At 41.6% G+C, this 20,989-nt stretch overlaps 1 protein-coding gene across 2 annotated transcripts in view; it reads right to left on the bottom strand.

Annotated features, from left to right (window-relative positions):
- Positions 1-20,989, bottom strand: part of uacab (uveal autoantigen with coiled-coil domains and ankyrin repeats b) — a 39,975-nt gene that overhangs the window by 6,882 nt on the left and 12,104 nt on the right. Inside the window, exons 1-15 of one of the 2 annotated variants that reach the window (XM_084937241.1) lie at positions 12,905-20,204; positions 12,233-12,363; positions 8,367-8,455; positions 7,502-7,566; positions 6,222-6,279; positions 4,518-4,588; positions 4,188-4,294; positions 3,457-3,638; positions 2,608-2,645; positions 2,161-2,217; positions 1,936-2,043; positions 1,445-1,477; positions 536-628; positions 316-346; positions 160-206 (exon numbers count right to left, since the gene is read on the bottom strand). In XM_084937241.1, coding sequence (XP_084793367.1) covers positions 160-206; positions 316-346; positions 536-628; positions 1,445-1,477; positions 1,936-2,043; positions 2,161-2,217; positions 2,608-2,645; positions 3,457-3,638; positions 4,188-4,294; positions 4,518-4,588; positions 6,222-6,279; positions 7,502-7,566; positions 8,367-8,455; positions 12,233-12,363; positions 12,905-12,940 — 1,146 coding nt within the window. In that variant the 5' untranslated portion in view covers positions 12,941-20,204. Of the gene's footprint in view, positions 1-159; positions 207-315; positions 347-535; positions 629-1,444; positions 1,478-1,935; positions 2,044-2,160; positions 2,218-2,607; positions 2,646-3,456; positions 3,639-4,187; positions 4,295-4,517; positions 4,589-6,221; positions 6,280-7,501; positions 7,567-8,366; positions 8,456-12,232; positions 12,364-12,904; positions 20,205-20,989 lie in introns of those variants that run through there. The other variant, XM_084937163.1, reaches the window with a different exon arrangement.

Here is a 20,989-nt window from a genome sequence, read left to right as displayed (position 1 = left end):
GTATAGTATATGTTTATATTGCACAATAAAGTCATTCACAGCTTTGCCCCACCCACCACTGTACATTCAAACCTTTTAGATGTAAACTATGAAAGAAAGACGTGCATAGACACCAGACACATGCAGCACATATAAAACTGTTCACAGGGGGGAAAATACCTGATCAGAATCCAGGCTGTGACCTTTGACAAAAACATTTTCTTTACCTGCAACACAACAGCACACAAACGTAAAACTAAAGCAAACACAAACTCTGCTGCTAAAGTTTGAAATTACAGTCTTTTCTTTATGGTCCAAAATAAGCAGGAAGCTAACCTTTGATAACCGACTGACCAGAGTATTCCCCCTGTGAAAACACAGATGGACAAATCGATTACAAACTGACCGATTAGACAGACTACATAAAAATACAAATAAAATAACACTGCTGTAATCAGAAGGCTGCACATGCCTGTTAAACTTGAATCCGAAAACATTTTACTTTCATAAGGATTACCTCAAAGCAGAGACCACACACATGCATGAATTCACTAACCAAAGTACTCCGGAGCTGGACCTTGACAGTCTCCTGCCCTCGAGCGCCTTCATCTTTTTCTTTGGTGCTGAGTAACATCTTCAACTGTTCCTTCTAATAGAAGAAGAAGAAGAATGTTAAAAGCAGTGAGGGTAAGAACTCACACTTCAACACTTTAAATGAAATGCTCAGAAAAGGCCAAACCAATCAAACAATTTACTCTGAAACAGTTCGTAACATGAAAAACACAGGTATCAGATAATGTACCTACTAACCATATGTCTAAATGCATCTACTCCCTATGTGTGCTACAGTTTGTGTTATCACCACTGATATTTCTAATTCAAAAAGTTTTAACAGCATCAGATATTAAAGGGGCTTAGCGAAGACGTTTGGATGTGCTGCAGGCAGAGTGAAAAACAAATGCTTCTAAAGGCAGCAGAAGTCAAAGGGAGGGAGGCGAGGCCTGAAATCCCGAAGAGAAGAAATCTGGTCTGCAGGTTGGCACATCTTTACGAGACAAAACTGCTCCTGCGCCCAAGATACTAAGCTGCAGGCAAACACTGATCCGCGCACGGTAAAATAAATCCACAAAACACCTCGACATCCATGGCTTTAAAGGGCGAGCAGCTTCACGCTTATTTATAGACTAGTTTAACAATTTCCTTTTACTTTGAAGTGACTGTTATTTATTCCTTATTTATTAAATGCTGATAACCTAAAAAAAGGGAAGAGCTCTTGGAAGAAAAGAGTTCACTGTGCACAGGACACAATTTCACAAAGAGCAAGCTACAATCATTAACCAGCACTGTCATACAAAGTGTTTCCTTGTTGTTCAAGTTACGTGTGCATGCAGTTTATAATGAAGGATAAAAGCGAACATTGTGAATGAACCACAGGCAGGAGTAAGTGGTTATTTTTCTATCATACCTCTTTTTGAGAGTCTTCTGCGGCCATTTTTTCCTGCAGATGAAAAAGGATCACAAGTCAACTCACATGAGAGATTAATAAATGACAGCTGATTTCATTTAATTGAATTTCCTTGCCCTTCTGCGTATTGTAAATTGTTCTGGCAGCTAATAGCAGGCAGCTATCATGCTCACTTAAGAAAGTCTCCCTTTTTTTAATGTAATTATAAGCCAGCTCTGCCTCCTCAACACCTAGGGTTAGAAACTTATCACACATTTCCTAAATTACACTCCTTATGTTAGAGGAAAAGGAGACATTATGCCAAAGCAGCGTGACTCAGCTTAGCTTTTGTTATTACATTTTACTTTAAGTCATCATTTCAGTCCTAAGAAGGACCTGCAGAACCATCCGGCAGGTGCAGTGAACAAAGTGAGCCGGACACCTGGAAGGCTTTACTGTACCGTTGTGCACAGGGGCTCTGTCACTGTGGGAATACATTAGCCTGGATTTACCTGGGTGAGCTGTTGCTGGAGCATGTTGACTTTATCTAAGAGAGCTTTCTGCTCCTGGTAGTACTTCCTGAGGCCTTCCTGCAGAGTCTCATTCTGCCTTTCCAGATCCTGAATAACAAACAGCAAAAAAAAAACAAAACTTTAAACAAATAATTAAAATGATGAATCATAAATAGAAAAGACTGTTTGTGTGTAATGAGTACGGTGACGTTACACAGCACTTACATGTATGATCTGGTCCTTTCTGTTAATCTCAGCTGCCTCTGTTCTCTCCACTGAATGCTGAGGATAAGACAGGATCTTATTTTAACATTACCACAGTCATGAAATCACAGAACAATTCTCACTTATAGGCACTAGATGGCAGCGTTGCACAACTGAGCAGATCTATGTAGCCTGAAATGTATAAACGGTGTGCTGAACAACACCAAAAAAGATGTTGAGAGATGTGGAGGGAGCAGCAGGAGAGGGTGAGGGTACAGTGATGGAAATGTAAGCAACTCTGACCACCGTTATCTTTAACAAATATAGAGCCTCAGCATCATTTCCATTAGGCTACATGTCACCACGACATACTCCACAATGAGTGAAATGTGGAGAATAACAAATGCTCTTTATTGTTATATTAAAGAGACTTAAAGATGGTGTGATTTTTGCATGTTTCAGCGTTACCTGTCGCTTCCACTGTTCTATCTTTGCGGCTTCTTTATCTGCAACACAACCAGAAAAGCGAAAGGTGACATTTCATTCCTCCGCTGTTTGTTATCAGGATAAGACAAAAACACGTTCAGAGAGAACGCAAAGTGTTGTAAGACATGTAGAACAAAAAAACAAAACACAGGATTTGAAATGTATAACTTTGTATACTTATGATTCGAAACCAGCAGATACTTAAAGTTAAATAGCATCTTGTCATTATTGATAGCATATGTAATAATAGTAGTGTCATGTAGCCTAAAGCAGCGGTCCCCAAACCCCGGGCCTCGGACCGGTACGTTAGGCGTTTGGCACCGGGCCGCGAGAGTTGAGGCTCAGGTGTGAAATGCATGGTTTTCAGGGTTTTTATCGGTTTTCAGCGTTATTTTGTTATCGTTTTGATCGTTAACTTGGTTTTCCTGGGTCTTTTCACGTGTGTTATGAATAAATCTTTTTTTCGGTACCGGTACTAGTTTTATTTTGTTGTATTTATCCGCGACACCTTAAAGGCCGGTCCGTGAAAATATTGTCGGGCATAAACCGGTCCGTGGCGCAAAAAAGGTTGGGGACCGCTGGCCTAAAGGCTACACTTTTGTTAGTCTTTACAAAAATCACCTTTCACTTTGTACATAAATAATCTGGTGAGCCGTCACGCTGATGTGTTTTATGCCACTAAGTATCCAAGTAACAAAAGAAATAAATAAATAGTGTGACACTAAGGTTTAGAACTTTCCTTTATCTTTAGGTTAGTCTGGAAAGTTTTATTTATTTATTTTCTTCCAAAAGCAAATTTAGAAATAGCTGTTTCTTGTCCTGCTCTCTGACCTCTGTTGGCTTTGTCGATGTAACTTTTGACCATCGTGATGAGCTCCTGGTCCTTGTTGAAGCGAGCGTAGTGATGTGCGTCGTGACCCAAGCCGTCCACAGTCTTCACATCGGCGCCGCTCTTCAGCAGCACCTCCACTGCATCCTTACAGCCGAACTCACAGCCGAGGATCAGCGCGGTCCTGAAGGCGTCAGAGACGGTTTATAATGAAGGCAAAGCTGAATCATCAGAGTGCTTCAAACTGATGGGGATGTACCAGTAACCTGACTGCAGCCAAGGTGTGCAGAAGAGCATTTCTGAACACACAACAGCTCAAACCCTGATGCAGATGGGCTACAGCAGCAGAAGACCACATTGTGTGTGAGACTCCTGTCAAATCAAATTATCTTAAATTCTGTAACATTGAGAGGGCAGGTTCAGAATTTGGTGTAAACAACATGAACGCATGGATCCATCCTGCCTTATAACAGGGGTTCAGGCTGGTGGTGCCTTCATGAGCTCTTACTACTGCTGTATTTTTCAGTGTTGGATTCTGTTTGCTTCCCTTTTAAAAACAAAACTTTTATTGCCTGTTCAATCTAAAATGGTTTCATGTTAATGTCACAAAAACGCCAGAAGAAATGAGACTTGTTTTAAACTTTTCAAACTATATAATCTGTCCAAATCTTGCTTTCCACTTCAATTAAAACTGCTCTAACAGGCCCGCTCGACAAATTGGAGTGTATCTTACTTGTTTTGTTTGTCCCGGACAGTAATGTCAGCTCCTCGCTCCAGCAACAGCTGACAAATACGGGGATGACACATCTGGGTTGCCAGAATCAGAGGTGTCCTCCCATCCTGAAGAAAGAAAATAAAAAAACATTCACATTCCTCTACAGATGTGAGTACACTCCTTCATGATCTGATCCAAAAAGAGCATTTATGTAAACTAGGTTAACATGACTTTAAATGTAGTTTAAGACCTCCACACAAGGCAAACACAAGGACTAAACACAAGCACAAAATGGCTTGGGCTTTTTCAGAAAAATACTGCAAAACAAAGAGCAAAAGCAATTCTCACAAAATCGGTGGCATTCACAGCCGCCCCGCTGTCACAGAGAAGTTTGACGCTGGAGGCACAGCCCGCCATGACTGTGGAGAAAAAGAACAGAGCGCTGCAATCATTTCATCTCATTTACCACAGAAAACGAGCACAGACACTGTTGAATGTTGAAAATAGTACCATCAAAGCTATACGCAAACCGCCTTTAAACAAACTGCTGAATTTTATTTTCTATAATGTCTCAAACATCAACATCCATATGTAAGCATGCGTAGGCTTTGATTATGGAAAACAGTCAAAGAGAGAAAAGAGTAGAGTTTACTCCAGTACACACATACAGAGTAGAGTGAGTACTTGAATAGAACTAAATTGGGTTGATGCTACAGCAGTTACTATTGTACTACTGCACAGGGTACCAGCTCTATTTTACCATAGTACACCTATAATTTAGTAGCAGCAGGATCGTTGTTTACTATAATCTTCTACTGCTGCTGTCAGTACTAGTAGACTATAATAGAATCAGGACTACAGTGGACTAGAATAGAGTTTTAAAATACACTGAGCACTTTATTGCAGTGGAATCAGAGCTAGAACAGAGTGATGTCACCTCAACATTAGATGAGAGAGCATATTACTTAAAGCTTTGAACTATATGGACAAAAGTACTGGGCCACCAACACAGGACACCTACAGGAGACTCAGCAGAATGTCAGTGTGCATCAGCACTCAGTGGTCGGACACAGACATGGCTGAGATGCTGTGTTTCCCAAACACTTGCACTTTGCAATAATGCTACTTACTTATGATAGTGGCATATCTAGGAGGGAAGACATTTCATGAGATACAATAGTGGCATCCTATTACAGCACCAGGCTCGAATTCAGTGAGCTCTTTAGAATTACTATCACAAATGTATGCAAAGGCCAAATTTGACCTGAATTCAAACATTGAAAGGTGTGGGCCAATACATCTGTCCATCTAGTGTACAGTGCTTAACCGCCCATGGATGGTTTATACCACAGCTGCCATAAATTAACAGTACTTGTAAATGCCAAAATAACTTTTTTAATGTTCCTACAAGTGCTAATACATCACTGTGTGCAAATTCTTAAAATATAATTATCGTTGTTATATAACTTTAAAATTTATGGTTTTAGAAAAAATAAGAAAAAAATAGTAAAGTGCATTATTTTTTTTTAAATTAAGCAATCATTCCTGAACAGAAAACTTGGTTTTAGTGGTTGAACGTTGAAAGAGAAGTCCAGTGTGCTAGCTCAAATTTGGATATAAAAATTCAGTTAACTGAATTCTTTAATTTTTAGAGATTTCTAAATTATTTGTGCTTCCTTCTTTTCATGACAGGCGGTCAGCACTGTATGTTGCTCTACAAGTCTGATAGGCCTCTCAAGTCTGCAGGGATTGGACAGCGGGTGGTGTCCAGAGTTCAAACTCAAAATGTCAAACTGGCTTTTAATGTTTATAGTACCCCATGCTGAAATCGACTCCCCTCGGATCTCATATATATCGGCAGTAACTTCTTTCAAGCCACTTTTTATTATTCTTTGTGTTCTTCTTTTGGTTTTATGGTGCATTACTTTTTAGTCTGTTATTTTATCATTTTCTTGAAATTTACACTCTATTTGTAAAGTCCTTGGAACTACAAATGTTAATGAATTGCTGTGTGAAATAACTTTTCCCTGCCTTGCCGTAGAATAGTCTTACCAGCATCATGTAGAGCCGTTCTTCCTTGCAGGTCCACATTTCCAACTGGACAGTTGTGCTGTTAAAAACAAAGATAAACTTAGATAAAGAAAATGTAGAAACGGTTACACAGCATGTATCAAAACAAATAAAGAATATGACTTATTGTCAATATGAAAAAGATAAACTCACACTTTACATTACAGGTTCGTTAGCACAGACCAGTTTCAGTGTATTATAGTATAATGACACAGAGCCAGGCAGAAGCTGTAATCTGATTCAAATAACAAAGAAATGACCCCTTAACAATTCTGTTTGGTCATTACTACCATGCACTGTAACTATGTAGGGACACAAAGTGTTTTCAGTGGAGTACAGACACTCAGGTTCTCTTATGCCAGTCTACTTGTCCAGCAGTGGTTTAATTAGGTTTCCTTGTTGCAGGTGTGTCAAACAGGAGCATCCTAAATATCACGTATTTCCAGCAGCTGGCAGTGGAAACTAAAAGACGGCAGAAGCGAGGTCATATTAGGATAAGTGGTGCTGTGCTCAAATGCTTGTAACATCTACACACAGCCCACTCCACTGACTGGGCTCCAGTGATTGTAGTGCTGTGGTGATGAGGGCTGCAGGACTCTATGCTAACAGGAGCCTGATGTTGCTGGGTAAGCTTGACAGTACGATCTGTCCCCCACTATAAAAACTCCACTCTCTCTAGCAACAAGGGCCAAAAATTAGCAGCATGCTCAAATGACATAGTGAAGAGGGGGCGTAGAACAGCAATGGGAGCTGAAGGTAGCACATTGGAGGTGGGATATCCTATACCGTGATGGTTTGGGCTGACGGAGGGAGACAGTAGCTGTGGTGGGCATCCAGCTGCTATGTCTGGTGTGATGACGGCACTAAGAATGGATGGCAGGTTTGCAGGAGGGTAGGCTTGTCAACAGCTCTGACAACCCCCTGCCAACAGCCACAACCTTCATTAGATCATTGCCATGCCAGATATGAGGGGGGCATGAGGGGGAAGGGACGCAAGACAATGAGAGCACAATGTTGCAGAGAGACAGCCGCCTTATTGTAAACACATAAATCCTCCAGAGGGCCACGGTGACTCAACAAGCACTACTGTTGACCGATATGGAGTGGCCTCAGCAGCCACAGCTGTTTGGCAATAAGAATTTAATGGGGCTGAGAGGGAATCTCCTCTGACTGACCAGTGACTGTGAAACTGTACCAAATAAAAAGGTAGTATGTCATTTCATTTTGGCATATGTTTTCTAACAATGACAGCTGTGCTTTACCTGCAGGAGTTTCTGCACACACAGGGAGTGTCCATTTCTCGAAGCTAGATGAAGAGCACTTTTACCTGAAAGAGACAAAAGCAGATTTAAAACAACAACAACAACAAAAAAAGTTCATTTACAACCCACGATTTGCATGTATGCATATTTAGAGAAACACGCCGCAACATGCAATTACCCCTCTGATGCACATACTACAAATGTTTACAGTACATGTCACTGTACCCGCAAAGAAGTACATGTGTCGTTTAATCTGTTTAGAGGACTTCAAATGATGTTAGATTAATTCATTATATTAAATAGCAATGCAATATTTCTGTAAATACAGCATACAGATTTTTTTTAGTCAAACTAGATTATCAAGTAATTTCATTGTTGCTATAATAGCAGTTGTAATTTTAGTATTAAAACCTTTGTTACGCCCTTTATAGGGATGGGATTGCCGTTTTCTTCAGTCTGTGGAAAGTAACAGCATGATGTCATTTGTTATTCAAAGTATTTAGCATTACCTTTAGCTAAATGTAACCACACTTTTGAAGGTTGCATACTCTTTGCCTTAGTCGCTCTGCAGTGAGAACTGCTGTCACCAGTGGATAAAATTTATGAGGGTCTGCTCAGGTCCAAGCAACGTATACTCACAGCTGCAGAAATATATTGCGCCTTTAAGGGTCTGTGAGTGTGCATGCTAAATGGTTCTGAGCTATGAAGGTGATCATGCTCTTTTTCCAGTTTCCATAGCGCTTTTTTACATTTCACAGAGCGTTTGCAGACAAGTCAGTGTCTTCTATCCAAACTCTGCTTTGATTGCTAGCAGATTGTAGCAGTCACACAATCACGCACAAGGTTTTTGGTGCAACAAACTTACCAGCGGCGTCACTCGCAGTCACATCAACATTGTGTCCCAGGATGAGATTGAGGACTTCTAAGTGTCCTCGTGTTGCAGCCAAATGAAACCTGTAAAACAAGAGAGAGATGGAGATTAATTAAAAATTAATAAATAAGAAATAAAAAAGCCAGAAAAGACTGACAGGGCATGGGTGAGAGGTATATAGAAGAGAGCAGAGAGCACAGAGTTGAGAAGGGCAAGTGAAAACGTGATAGGGTGTAAAGAGACAGGGGAGAGGGTAAAACTGAGAGACAAGAGAGGGGCTGCAAACTGATGCCTGGCTCCAAGCTATCAGCAGGATCAGCATTCTCAAAACATATAACGAGAGCCCTCAGGGTTTGTGAGGTCTCAGTGACAACTAGGAGCGACACAAACTTGCTTGTTTTGCAGAAAAAATTGTGTCTACCGACAAAAAATGTTGAATGCATGGTAATAGCTAATAGCTAATAGACATGAATAGTAAACTTATTGATATCTACAGCATCAATCAAGTGTTGTGACTGGGATATCCAAGCCAAATTATCAAATCTATCAACCAATGAGAACCATGTGACTCGACTGAACATACTCAGTGCAAGTTGAAGCGAAAGTGTTTAATGCACGACTGCTACACAGTGCACATATTCCCTTGTTAATTGCCTACTTAGTTAAGCCGTTTCCCACTGCACGTGTTTGCCATTACCTTCAACTGGAAACGTTCCAGCTGCGCTTGTCCAATGTAACCCACAGCAGCACTGCTGCTAGTCTCCATGCAAGACTGCGGAGCACTTGTGTGTAAGCTAATCTCTGTCTGACACCCACCCGGACACATGAGCCCGTTCATACACTAACCCCAAGTTATCTGCCAAGGAGACAGCTCGGCTGTCACCTCAACGCTGGCGTGGGTATTAAAAGCCGTGTTGATGACCAGGAGATGCTGATCTTCTGTGGAGCAGTGGCATCTTGGGCTCTCCAGGCCAAACAGCAGACGGGAAGCAGAGTAAAGCTATCCAAGTGGGGTGATACCTCTCACTAAGTTCATAACCTACATCACTTTCCATAAGGGAACTCAAAGAATGCTTTGAAATAAAGTTAAAGGTACATAAGTGCAATTAATTGAGTGCATTTCCCCATGACTTTGAAGAATAGAGAGCAATGACTGTCTTGACAGCAAATATAACTCAAAGCCAAAATGGTCAAGCCTGAAAATCTGGCATTTCCTGTTTCCTGTCTCTACAATAATAAAATAAAGGCAAAAATACCAAAAATCCATCTTAAATAAAGTCTGATATTCAACAAACACGAAGAACTGATGCTATAAATAGATGGAGACCTCAGTGAAATGGTTAGACAAGATTTTTTTGGAGACTAATGGCTCTGGCTTTAACAGAGCACATTACATTTTCACATCTGCTCCTTGGGGAGCTTTCAGGTTGTCAGTCTACTGGATATGGCTGCTATTTTTAAAACTTGTTTCTGTTTTCTATCAAACCCTAGTATGACGCTAGCTGAACCATGTGTGACAAAGTGCGTCTCTGAGGATACAACAGTCTATGTATATATCTTACATTTAGCTCCCTCTTATCTGAAAGTGAATATTGGTATGTGTGCACAAAAACATGCTGCTCTACTCGTTTCTGTAAAGCTCTGTCAATCACTGCTGCGCTTAGTTTTAAGAAAGTCCTCTAATGCCAGTGGTAAGTCACAACATCCATCGTATCAAAATGAGAAGGTCAACATCGTTGCCTGGTAGCCAGACAAGGAGAACATTGCAATACATTTGATATATAACAAAGAGAATGGCAGCGACTGCTTAGTGTTACTTCCTGTAAATCTATCATCAAGTTGGCCTTAAGATCTCTCTCACACACACACACACACACGCGCGCGAAACTCAGATCTTACAATAGTTAGATTAAAAAAACAAAAAAGCACCCCCCAAAAGCACTTGAGCACAAAATTAGCTATTCACTCAGTGCCAGGATTGTGCTGGAGGTTTAGCTGACTGACTGTCTTTAGTGGTGTGCTCATGCTGTCATGAGAACTACTTTTGCTGCTAGGCCCTTGTCTGCACAGAATGAGCGTTAGTGATGGGTGGGCTTACCGCGCTGAGATCCAGCTAAAGCCACAGCAGAGATGCAAACTGTTTACTCAGCTGGAAGGTGCGATAGAAACACTTAGGGCTGAATTCATTAGCTCTACACAACGAGGCTAATCCAGGGCACACCAAATGATATATTGGGGGTAACAGCTTGTAATTAGTTTCCCCTCAGAGGTCCATGATTATAAGGAATCACCATTCAACATTCCTTTGTGGGCTTTTGCAAAGGCCAGAATACCATATGCACATGTTGCGTGTCTGTGTGTGTGTGGCCCAGTGAACTATAAGTGGCCTCGCTGAGTTGCGGTTCACTTTTGTTTTGGTTAGACGTGGCAAAAGCGTGACCTCTTCCGGCCCCCCCTCGAATATTCATTCATTTTACAGTTAACCGGTTCTGATCCACAGGGGAACAGCGAATGATAAGCATGACTGTGTTTGGAAACAACAACCTCTGCAGGCTGTGGTTCTGGATTTAGTTCTGACAAATTCTAGCACCTTATTATGAGACCAGGCATTTATCAGGATGTGTGTATAATTGTGTTTATTCGCATGCATGTGCACATCGGTCTATGCGGTGGTGCCACAAGAGAATTTCACACACTGCTGAAAATACTCTGCACCTTTGCAGTCTGGGATCTGGAGCTCCAGAGTTTTATGGTTTAACAAAGGCTTTGTCAAAATAAACGTGCAGCACGGGCCAGAGACGAGTGACTCATTCATATATCTAGGATTAAACCGAGGGCGCCTGCCCGCCCGAAAAACTGGTGTCAGAATCTGTTTAAATTTAGGAAGAAAACAGAGCACCTCTTTTTTTAAAAAAAAAACAAAAAAAAACAGGTCAATGTATTGTTTTTCAAGGCTGAACCATTTTTAATAATAGCACTACATTAAAGGTCTGTCTGGGAGATGTGTTCATATCTGTGGTTTTGGATGGGATGCCACATCAGAGAATTCCTCATACACATTTCAGACTGACCTATTTTCCTTCTATTTCTTACTGCCCTGTTAACACTGCAGGGTGCATATCGAGTTAGTAGAAGAAAAAACAAAACAACAACCTCTGAATACCTCAGGTTCTCACTTAAAACATGCTCCTCCTCCAAGATGTCACGAAATCGAGGTAATGGCCTGCAGCAGGGCCTAAATGTATTACTTGGTGTTGCAAGCATCACAGTGGATCTAATCTTAATTTGCAGGGAGTCTTTTCCTGTAGGGACTACATAAACTGCCTCCGGACAATGTGGTCAAGCCTCGTGTCCACAGACATTCTTTACACCAGCTCCCACACTGACCTCCGGTCAAAGGGAAACTAAAAGGGAGATTTCTGGATATAAAAAATGGAGACAGAATCATGTACGGCACTCGTTTCATTTTGTTGTGTTTATATTTGTGGAGGTTCATGCAGGGGTAACATGGTGCTTATTTAAGACGTTCTGGAGCGAGAGTGACCTAATTGTGAAGGAATCTTAGGGAAGCTTTATCTGGAAAAAAAGGTCAGGAATGTCACGCGGTGGGGAGATCACCACAATGTTTGGAATTGCTGTTGCTGGTTTTAGATTTACAAATCTTTGACAATCCATGCTGGACTCAAACACACACAAACGTTTCAGTGATTTCTGATCTGTACACTGTCATCTCATTGTACTACACTTCGTGTGGTACCCGTGTGTGCTGCTGAAGCTCAAAGCTCTGACTATACATGTCAACATACTGCACATGGATGCATGTGTGTCTGCATAAGATGCATGCGCCTGTGTTTACTTACGCAGAGCGTCCTTCCACGTCAAGCTTAGTGGGGATGATGCCCTTCTTGTTGAGAACAGCAGACACCTTGTCCACCTCGCCACGCTCCACTGCCTTCATCAGCCGATCATCATACTTGTTCCAGTCTGTGTTCTGTCAATGATGATAGCAAACTATCAGACATTTCTAACCAAACAGTTATGCATTTCACCAAGGCTGTACTTAGTTTAACAGCTGAGAGTAATAGCTATAATTTGGTCCCCAGGAGTTTTAGCTGACTACCAAATGCAAGCCGGGCACAAACACACATAGAACAAAGTCCATTTCTGAGTCATTTTTCCTTTTCTGCTATAATAACATACAAGAATAGACCTTAATGTGCCAGGAATTTGAAACGCTTCATGAGTTGTTGCTACAAAGCAAGGAAACAGAGTACTCTTAAACCTCCTGATAAGAATGTGGCTCTTTACACTGAAAGTCAAAATAAAGACAAAGCAAAAACAAGCAAGCGCAAATTTTAATCATAACCAAGATTCAAAACAGGCGATGTGTACACAGAGAGCTGATCTAAGAGTTCTGCCACTGCACTGCTGCTTCTGTAAAGCACAGCTTTCGGCTACATTCACACTGTTCATGAAATCAGAGCTCCAATAATGGTGGTGACAAGGTAAAATTATTGGCAATGAATACCTACAAAGTGCACGGAGGTGCATTTTAGCCAGCGGCTCATCTTGGGTGAGTGGAGCTGGTCCTTGCACCGTGCTACTGAAAAAGTTGCCACTTTTCTGGTTTACAAAAGCAAAACTAGAGAAAAACAGTACAAAAATCCCCTCAGTCTCTCAGTGCACTCAACCAGTGAGTGCAACAACAAAAAAGAAAGGATGAGAAGACAGAAGGGTGAGAGTCTGTAACGCAGAGGAGGTCCTCTTATGGGAGGTTTAACCTCAGGAATCTTTCTCACTTGCGGCAAAAAAGTTCATTTCGCAAGATTTTTCTAAGCATTCCTCTGTTGCTCATGAGCGCTTCCGGCAAGTTCATCACTGCACAGCAGTTTAGTTGATCGTTAAAGGGAGGAGAAGGAGGAGTGATTGAGGAGAAAAGAACAGAGGTGGAGAAGCAGTAGGGCCAGCCCTGCCAGCCCTGGGACCTGCCCTGGCCGGCAACTGCAACTCCTCCTCTGGTGGGGGAAGTCAGCTCAGCCTGGCTACCGTTCACCTCCCTCAAGTGCCGTCGCCTCTTTTCCTCAACTCAGTCTCCCTTTCTTCTGGTACTCTTCCTGCTGTTTTCTGTCTGAAAAAACAAACTCAACGCTCTTTCTTGTCGAGTAGTAATGAAGGGTTTCTCTCGCTGCCTCTTCTCTTCTCTATCAGTGGTCTCCAGCTTCTTCACCCCACCAAATGGCAAGGTCAGTCAGGCTCAGTGGGGTAAATATGTGAACTCTCACAGGTTTAAAATATCACCCCCTCCCTGGTAAACAGCAGCGGTGCAGACAGCCCTGCAGACTGGTTACCTCTTTATTTTTTGACCCTCCAACCTTTCTGTAGTGACTGATAGGAAGACAGTGGCTAAGAATACATTCTGGACATGCCTCCAGCATGAGTAATGGCTTTAATGTCCATCAGCACTGCCAGCATGCGACAAGGCCAGCCAAAAAGACCGTGCTTACATCGCCACCCCCCCCCACACACACACCGTGCTCTCTGCTTGCCTCCCATCTGAAAATATTAATGTCAGAGGGGGATTATGGTTTGCACATTTTGAAGTGGTCTTGGCACTGACCCTCAAAGGATACTACGGGGCCAAAAGCTGCTGTTAACCCATCCATCTAAACGGGGTGATGTGGCTCCAAAGCCCCGTGATCCTTGCAGTGCGGCAGCAGGGTTAGACGACAGCCTTTTTACAACCGTCTGTGACTGCAACCCCTCCAAAACCTGCATCTATATTGCCTCCTCGTTTTCACTGATACACTTTAAAAGCACAACTTTAACTTACTGAGTAAAACATCACGGAAAAAAGACATTTCTTTAAAAAAAGGGGGACACACGGACATCAATCTATGGTGAGGAAGACAGGATACAAGGAGACCCGTTTAATTTACACACTACATCAGCTCCTCATGTTACTGCCCGCTGCCAGACTGGCGTTAACAGAGCAACACTGATATCCACAAACATGCAGAAAGACCTCCTCCGCATGACATGTCGTATCATAAGGAGTAGGTGTCAACTTACGAAAGCTGCTCGCCCTCGCATGGAGACAAAGCCGCCAAAATGGCACCTAGCCATCACATACGTCGGTCACGTAAATATCTCACACTGCTTTGCTGCTGTGTGTATTTGTTTGGGAATCTGTTTATGTACTAGTTAATATTAGGGCTGTTAGCAAGCAAGAGGTGCCACCGCAGTAGTCCCTGTCTTTCAAGGGGAGCTGATCGACATATAATAACTTGATGTTGTGAAGAGAAATAGATCATCTGTGCTTGTTGTTGTAACATATGTGACTTAAACTATCTGCAAACTGAACAGAACAGCAAACAGGAAACTAAGAAAAGTTTTCCAGATATGATTCCCACTTTCTTGAGCAGTCAAAGGTTTTAAACGTGAATGAGTTTCCTTTACGAGCTGCAAGGATGATGATTGCAACAGATGACAATATCTAGTTACATTTAATGACGCCAACATGATGTCAATGTATCTTCCTGTTTTACTTTCATATCTCAAATTATACATTGCTGACACATATTTACCAGGATCAGGGGAAATACTCCCTATACTTTAACAGAACAAAAAAAGTAATGTTTTGGCTAATTTAGAGATATCGCACTTTTGTTTATAGCTGTCTGAGCACTGTTTGAAGTAAATGCAGCAGAGTCATCCAACTAAATTACCGATAGTCAGAAAATCACCAGTTATTTTCTTGAGGATAAAAGCTTCACGTGGGAGTTTCCCTCCAGGACTAATCCATTGCTTTTGCCAGTGAGATAAAACAATCTACCCACAAAGAACTGCGTGTTCTGGAAACACCTCTTCTTTTCCATGACACTGGACCTGGCCTGAATGCTAGGTCATCTTTGAAATGACCTGGCATTTACTTGACATTTATTGAAATTAACGGGTTGCAAACAAACTGTTTGGATGACCGCATGACTAATCTGACATCAGAGGAGCAGCTTGAATGACATCTGTGATTCATTTCAAATTGCTTAATCGCAGTTGTGTGGAAAAGAGTTAGGACCTTTTTCTTCAGTACTAAATAATAAACAGTTGTATCCTTTAAATACTCTCCTCCCTAAAGTTTGACGTTTTGAAGGGGAAACTCCTACAAATAAATATGCAGTAAGACCAGCTGCAGAAATAACTGAGTCCATGGCTTTACATCAGCGGTCCCCAACCTTTTTTGCGCCACGGACCGATTTATGTCCAACAATATTTTCACGGACCGGCCTTTAAAATAAAACCAGTACCGATACCAAAAAAAGAAGATTTATTAATAACACACTGGAAAAGACCCAGGGAAACAGAGTTAACAATAAAAACGATAAAAATAAATAACATAAACCCTGAAAACCATAAATTTCACAGCGTCAACTCTCGCAGCCCAGGGGTTGGGGACCGCTGCTTTACATGATTACATTTTCCCCGCACCTCTTTTGTAAATCCTGACAGTAGTGGTTCTTTGAATCTACTACATAAAGCAGCAGATTGAGGTTTATCTATAGATTCTTTGAGCTTGAGATCCCATCCCAGGGGCCTTAACACAGGGTGAGGCCTTGTCTTATTGTTTCACCTGAAACCTCTGCTGATAATGACCCACAACCTTTTTCACACCTTGGCTCATGCGAGGGGGGTACACGTTTGCAAACTACTGCTGTCGAATTTATAAATGCAGACATGCCAACACATTGCCATCAGTCTATGTCAGTGAGCACAACTCGAAGAGACTCAACTGGCTGCCAGCTGGTTCTGTTAAATGTGAATTTCTGTGCAGACAGCAGCAGATATGCTCATTTATCACAGTTAACTCCTGTATTATAGGAAACAGACTGGATGCAACTGCCATAGGCTGACTGTAAAAAAAAGTCCAGCTTTGGATCATTTTGGATCGGACCAATATCCCAACATCCCATTTATCCAAATATTGAATAAATGTATTCCTAATTGGTACCCAAAGCCATATCATTTAGTGAAAAAAGTGGTCATGTTTATCTGCTGGGCTGAATATCTACACCATTAAAAAGCCCATCCACACACATGACTTGAACACTTGTGATACTGTAATCTCCACAAAGGCAGGGCTCATTAGCATTGCTGTAACTGGAGCCACAGTGAGACTTCAAGAGATGTACACAGAAGTTAAAAAAAAAAAATCTCTGTAATTTTTTTAATTAGTCCTGAACAGAAAACCTTAATAGGCATGGAGCAGCCAGCTTTACAGTGTCTGTATTAAACCTGCATACAAGACGTTACTGACTCAATATTCTGCTAAAGCTTCTATTTTAACACAGTGACCTGACACTGGATCAGACAGGTTAGGCCTTTCTACCTGTCTGCACAACTTATTCTGGCTGCCTGGTAATATGTCACTTAGAGACTCTCGCCATCTTCAGCTCAGATGTTCCGTCACTTCTCCAACACCTCGGTTTCCTGCCTCTCTCAGCTGCTGGCGAGACTAATAGGTCTCCAATATCCTCACAGATGAAATCACCAGCAAGAAATATCTAAGCGGTCATCTGATAAGAAACTGAAGTCAGGATCACAACATAAAGCTTTACGCCAATATGGTAAGTGATAGTTGTGTCCAACGTCAAACTGCAGTTACAGATCTAGTTTTATGATATCCACTACGGGGATCCTCTTGATTATAAAAGTCATCTGCGAAGACACAGACATTAAGCCATGAAATATAACCCTTTGACAATTTATAGGAAATGTGTCTCTGTAAATACAGGCAGAATCTTTTTCCCATTTAGAGCTTTATCTCAAGCTTCAGATTTTCAGAAGTCTTCAGAAGTCAGACGTGTAATGCAGCACATGGGTGAACTCAATGGATGCATTGATCTTCCTCACAGGGGTTCATATGAGCTCAAATGGAGAAATGTTCCAAAATTCATCTGAAGCTAAACTGAGGCTTCAGAATAAGATATAATAATGCAGTCGAAATGTAGCTTAAAGAGGACATGAGTAACAGTTTAGAGACATATACACTCACTGGCTGCTTTGTTACATAAACCTGTTCAACTCTGCATTAATGCAAATATCTAAATCAGCCAATCAAACTCGGTGCATTTAGGCATACAGAGATGGTCAAGATGACTAACTTAAGGTCATAAAGAGCATCAGAATAGAGCAGATGGTTGAAGTGACTCTGAAAATGGCATGGTTGTTTTTGCCAGAGGATTTTTCAGAAATTGCTGATCTACTGGGATTTTCCCACACAGCCATCTCTAGGGTTTACAGAGAATGGTCTGAAGAAGAGAAACTATTCAGCGAGCCACAGTTTTCTGCAGGAAAATGCCTTGCTGATGCCAGAGGTCAGAGGAGAAAGGCCAGACTCCTTCAAGTTAATAGAAAGGCAACAGTAACTCAAATAGCCACGGAGGCATGCAGAAGAGCATCTCTGAACAGACTGCGCTGTATCATACCCTCTGTGACAATACTGTATGCATTTTTATGTGATATAAAAATGTCAAGTTGTGATATCATTCATTTACGTTCCCTACTGTGTGTAACGGTGAGACTAGCCCAGGCATGTCAGAGCATAAGAGCTGCGTGTCAACCTCCAATGATGATCTAGTACCTATATATGAAGTTTCTTATAAAACCTCCAACAAAGTGCAACTTTTGCAAAATATACAAGAAAACAGCTCCAGCTAAAGGTGGAAAAGACACACCGCTGAGTACAAACAGTCTGTGAATGAAGAGGTGCTAGCAGCCGTAGATGTGCAGCCCAAATGACTCCACTGAGCAAGATACGACATCCCAGGTAGTTTTTTAGCTTTACTATATGACATTCTTGAGCATATCCTGATGAGGTACAAGGTTGTGATACTTTAGGTCTTGTTAAAGTGAAGTGTTGGGAATTTTTTCACATACAATTTCCAAGGAAAACACTACATAGGCTACTTTTGTGCTTATATTTGACTTATTCTTGCTCTGCTGCTGTACTGCTGGAACCTTGTTTCAATAGAGTCACATTTCAATCTAGGAAGTATATCATCAGTGACAGTAGCTCAGTTGAAAAATCCTGTTCATTAACGTACACTTCCGAATGCTGCTGCCTGCAAACATCAACAAAATGTTCTGGGGTTTTTTCCTTTATCATCAGAAATATTGTGTTCACAAATTTTCTTGATATGTCGTGATATAATTATAAGATTATACTGCTCACCCCTAACACACACCAAACATTGAAGCAGGTAGTCTACAGCAGCAGAAGACCACACTGGGTTACTTGTCAGCTAAGAACAAGAACTGAGGCTACAATTTGCACAAACTCACTAATAATTGGGCAAAAGCAGACTGGAAAACGGTTGCATGGTCTGATGAGCCTCGAGGTCTGCCACAGCATTTGGATGGTACAGTCAGAATTTGGAGTAAATGACAAAAAAAGCACAAATCCATCCAGCTTTGTATAAACAGTTGGTGATGGTGGAGTGGGGGATATTTTCTTGACACACTAAGTTTTTAACCAGCCACCATCAGTTCAACAACATCCACCGGCAACTGGCAGCATATTTGCAGCGCTGTATGTGAGCTGTGCATTTTTGTTTGAAACCTTAAGAGGACCTTACAAGCCCCTGCAACCTCACAGAGAATAAACAAGTAAGAATAACATAGGCTAAATGGTGCGTACTGGTCCAATCAATCGGACAACAACCACTAGAGCATGCTTTGAATTTTGCTTTACATAGCAAAACTGAGAAAATGATGCACTACTGCATTTCTTTGATATTTAAGATGTTACAGTAACTAAATGACACGTGTTCAAACAAACTAGAGCTTCCTGAAGATGATGACCAATATATTGCATGACTAACATAAAATCTGTACTTTTGGTTTAGCAACATGTCCAAACAGGACACCAATCTTCTGCTACTATTTTTATCATTTATCCCTAGAGATACCTGTTTGTGGCATTAAAATAGCTGCATGCTTTGTGAATATCTCAATGACAATTTGATTTATTGGTGCGATATGCTGTGGCAGTTAAAAAGCCAAAACTCTAGCTGGGTCAGTGTAAACGAGACCCTCGAGAGCTTAAATATCAAAAACTGTGCCACAGAAATCTCTCGAAGTGGCACGTAAACAAACAATGCAGGAACACGGAGCAGTTTTCATGAACAGTCAGGTGAACATGAAGGAAAGATGGGAAATCCTGTTAGTAACTCAGTGGGACACTTTATAATAATCTTCTCTGTTACTGATGAATAGATGCAGCTCTCCGGCATACCTTTTCTAGCATTGCAGTTTGAGGGGGGAGTGTTTTTACACCAGCGCCCATACCATCGCACACATCCCTTTAATCTGTGACCACAGACCTGTGCGTAACGCGGTGAGCTGTGCAACTGTCTGAGCATGTAGGGTGTAACTGAAACCCCTGAGGGCCAGAAACAGAAAGGGTGCAGGAGAGAAAGACTGGGAGTATGTGTGCCAAACACACAAGGACAGGAGTGGGGTGGAGGTGTGAAAGTGACAAGATGCAGCATGCTTGCAGTCAATCTGTCATTTTGGAACAGGTAAGCTGATGCTTCACAGTAAAAGCCCCTCGCGCATTTGGGCCGACACTGATGGTTCAAGCCAGGTGTCTGGAGAAAACGAGGCACTGGTTGTCGGAATGTATATGAAGCATGTCTGGATAGCTGCTAAGCACAGAGTCATTCGTCCAGGTCTGGATGCATAAGAACAGACAGAAACGCCCTCTGGTGGTGAGCAGAAAAATAACAAGTCAATGTATATCTGCATGCTCTGACCAAGAGGATAGGTGATAAGCATCAAAAGCATTAATAACACAATGGTAACCTAAAGAGAATTGAAAGCAATTGTATCTTACAAGTATTTCTGCAAATAACAGAAAATGTATTACAGATACAAGTATGTATGAGAAAATTCTAGCAATCATTAGTACAAACTTCCATCACGCAGCCAGTGCCAGGTGCTTATATAAGATCACTGTCATGGGTTATTGTTCTCAGCAGCTGTGAATCTATTGAGCATTCAGTGCTCAAGAAACAACAGAAAGTAAAAGGAAATACTGACTTAGATTAAGCACAAATTTACCAACTGCATGAGAATGCAGCCTTTGCACTATGACACACAAAAAATGAAACATGGTGCCAACTCTGCAGTGACTGTTGAAACAGATCAGGATACAAAAATGTGTGAAGCTCTGAATATCTGTTAGCGTGCAGTAAGGTGAGTTGTTAATCTGCATAAAGTGTGAAGGTTTAAGACACTTACGTAAAGCCTAACCCTGTGGGAACTAAAATAAAGCCCATACGGTAAAGTGGCTTTCTGGGAGTTTCCTGGTGATCCTCCAAAGATATTCTTACTTGTGCTGCCCAAAATGGAGACTAGTCAGCCCAATTATTAGGTCAAACCATTTTAGATGACACTTGACCCAGAGGACAAAACGTTTCCCAGCTATTTTCCCTCAACTTCCGTGACCTGCTGCCAGGCCTGGGATCACCTTCCTCATTCCCTAAACCCAGTGGCCCTTGCCCCTGCCAACTCACCTGGAAAGGCAGTCTAATGACAAACCAGTAAGCCACGTTCTATAAGAA

Source organism: Perissodus microlepis, chromosome 1 (genome assembly GCF_051167445.1).
Source record: "Perissodus microlepis isolate ML-2025 ecotype Zambia chromosome 1, ASM5116744v1, whole genome shotgun sequence".
Taxonomy (NCBI): Eukaryota; Metazoa; Chordata; class Actinopteri; order Cichliformes; family Cichlidae; genus Perissodus; species Perissodus microlepis.
Note: the sequence above shows the minus strand (reverse complement) of the source record. Positions and strands in the feature narration are given on the sequence as shown.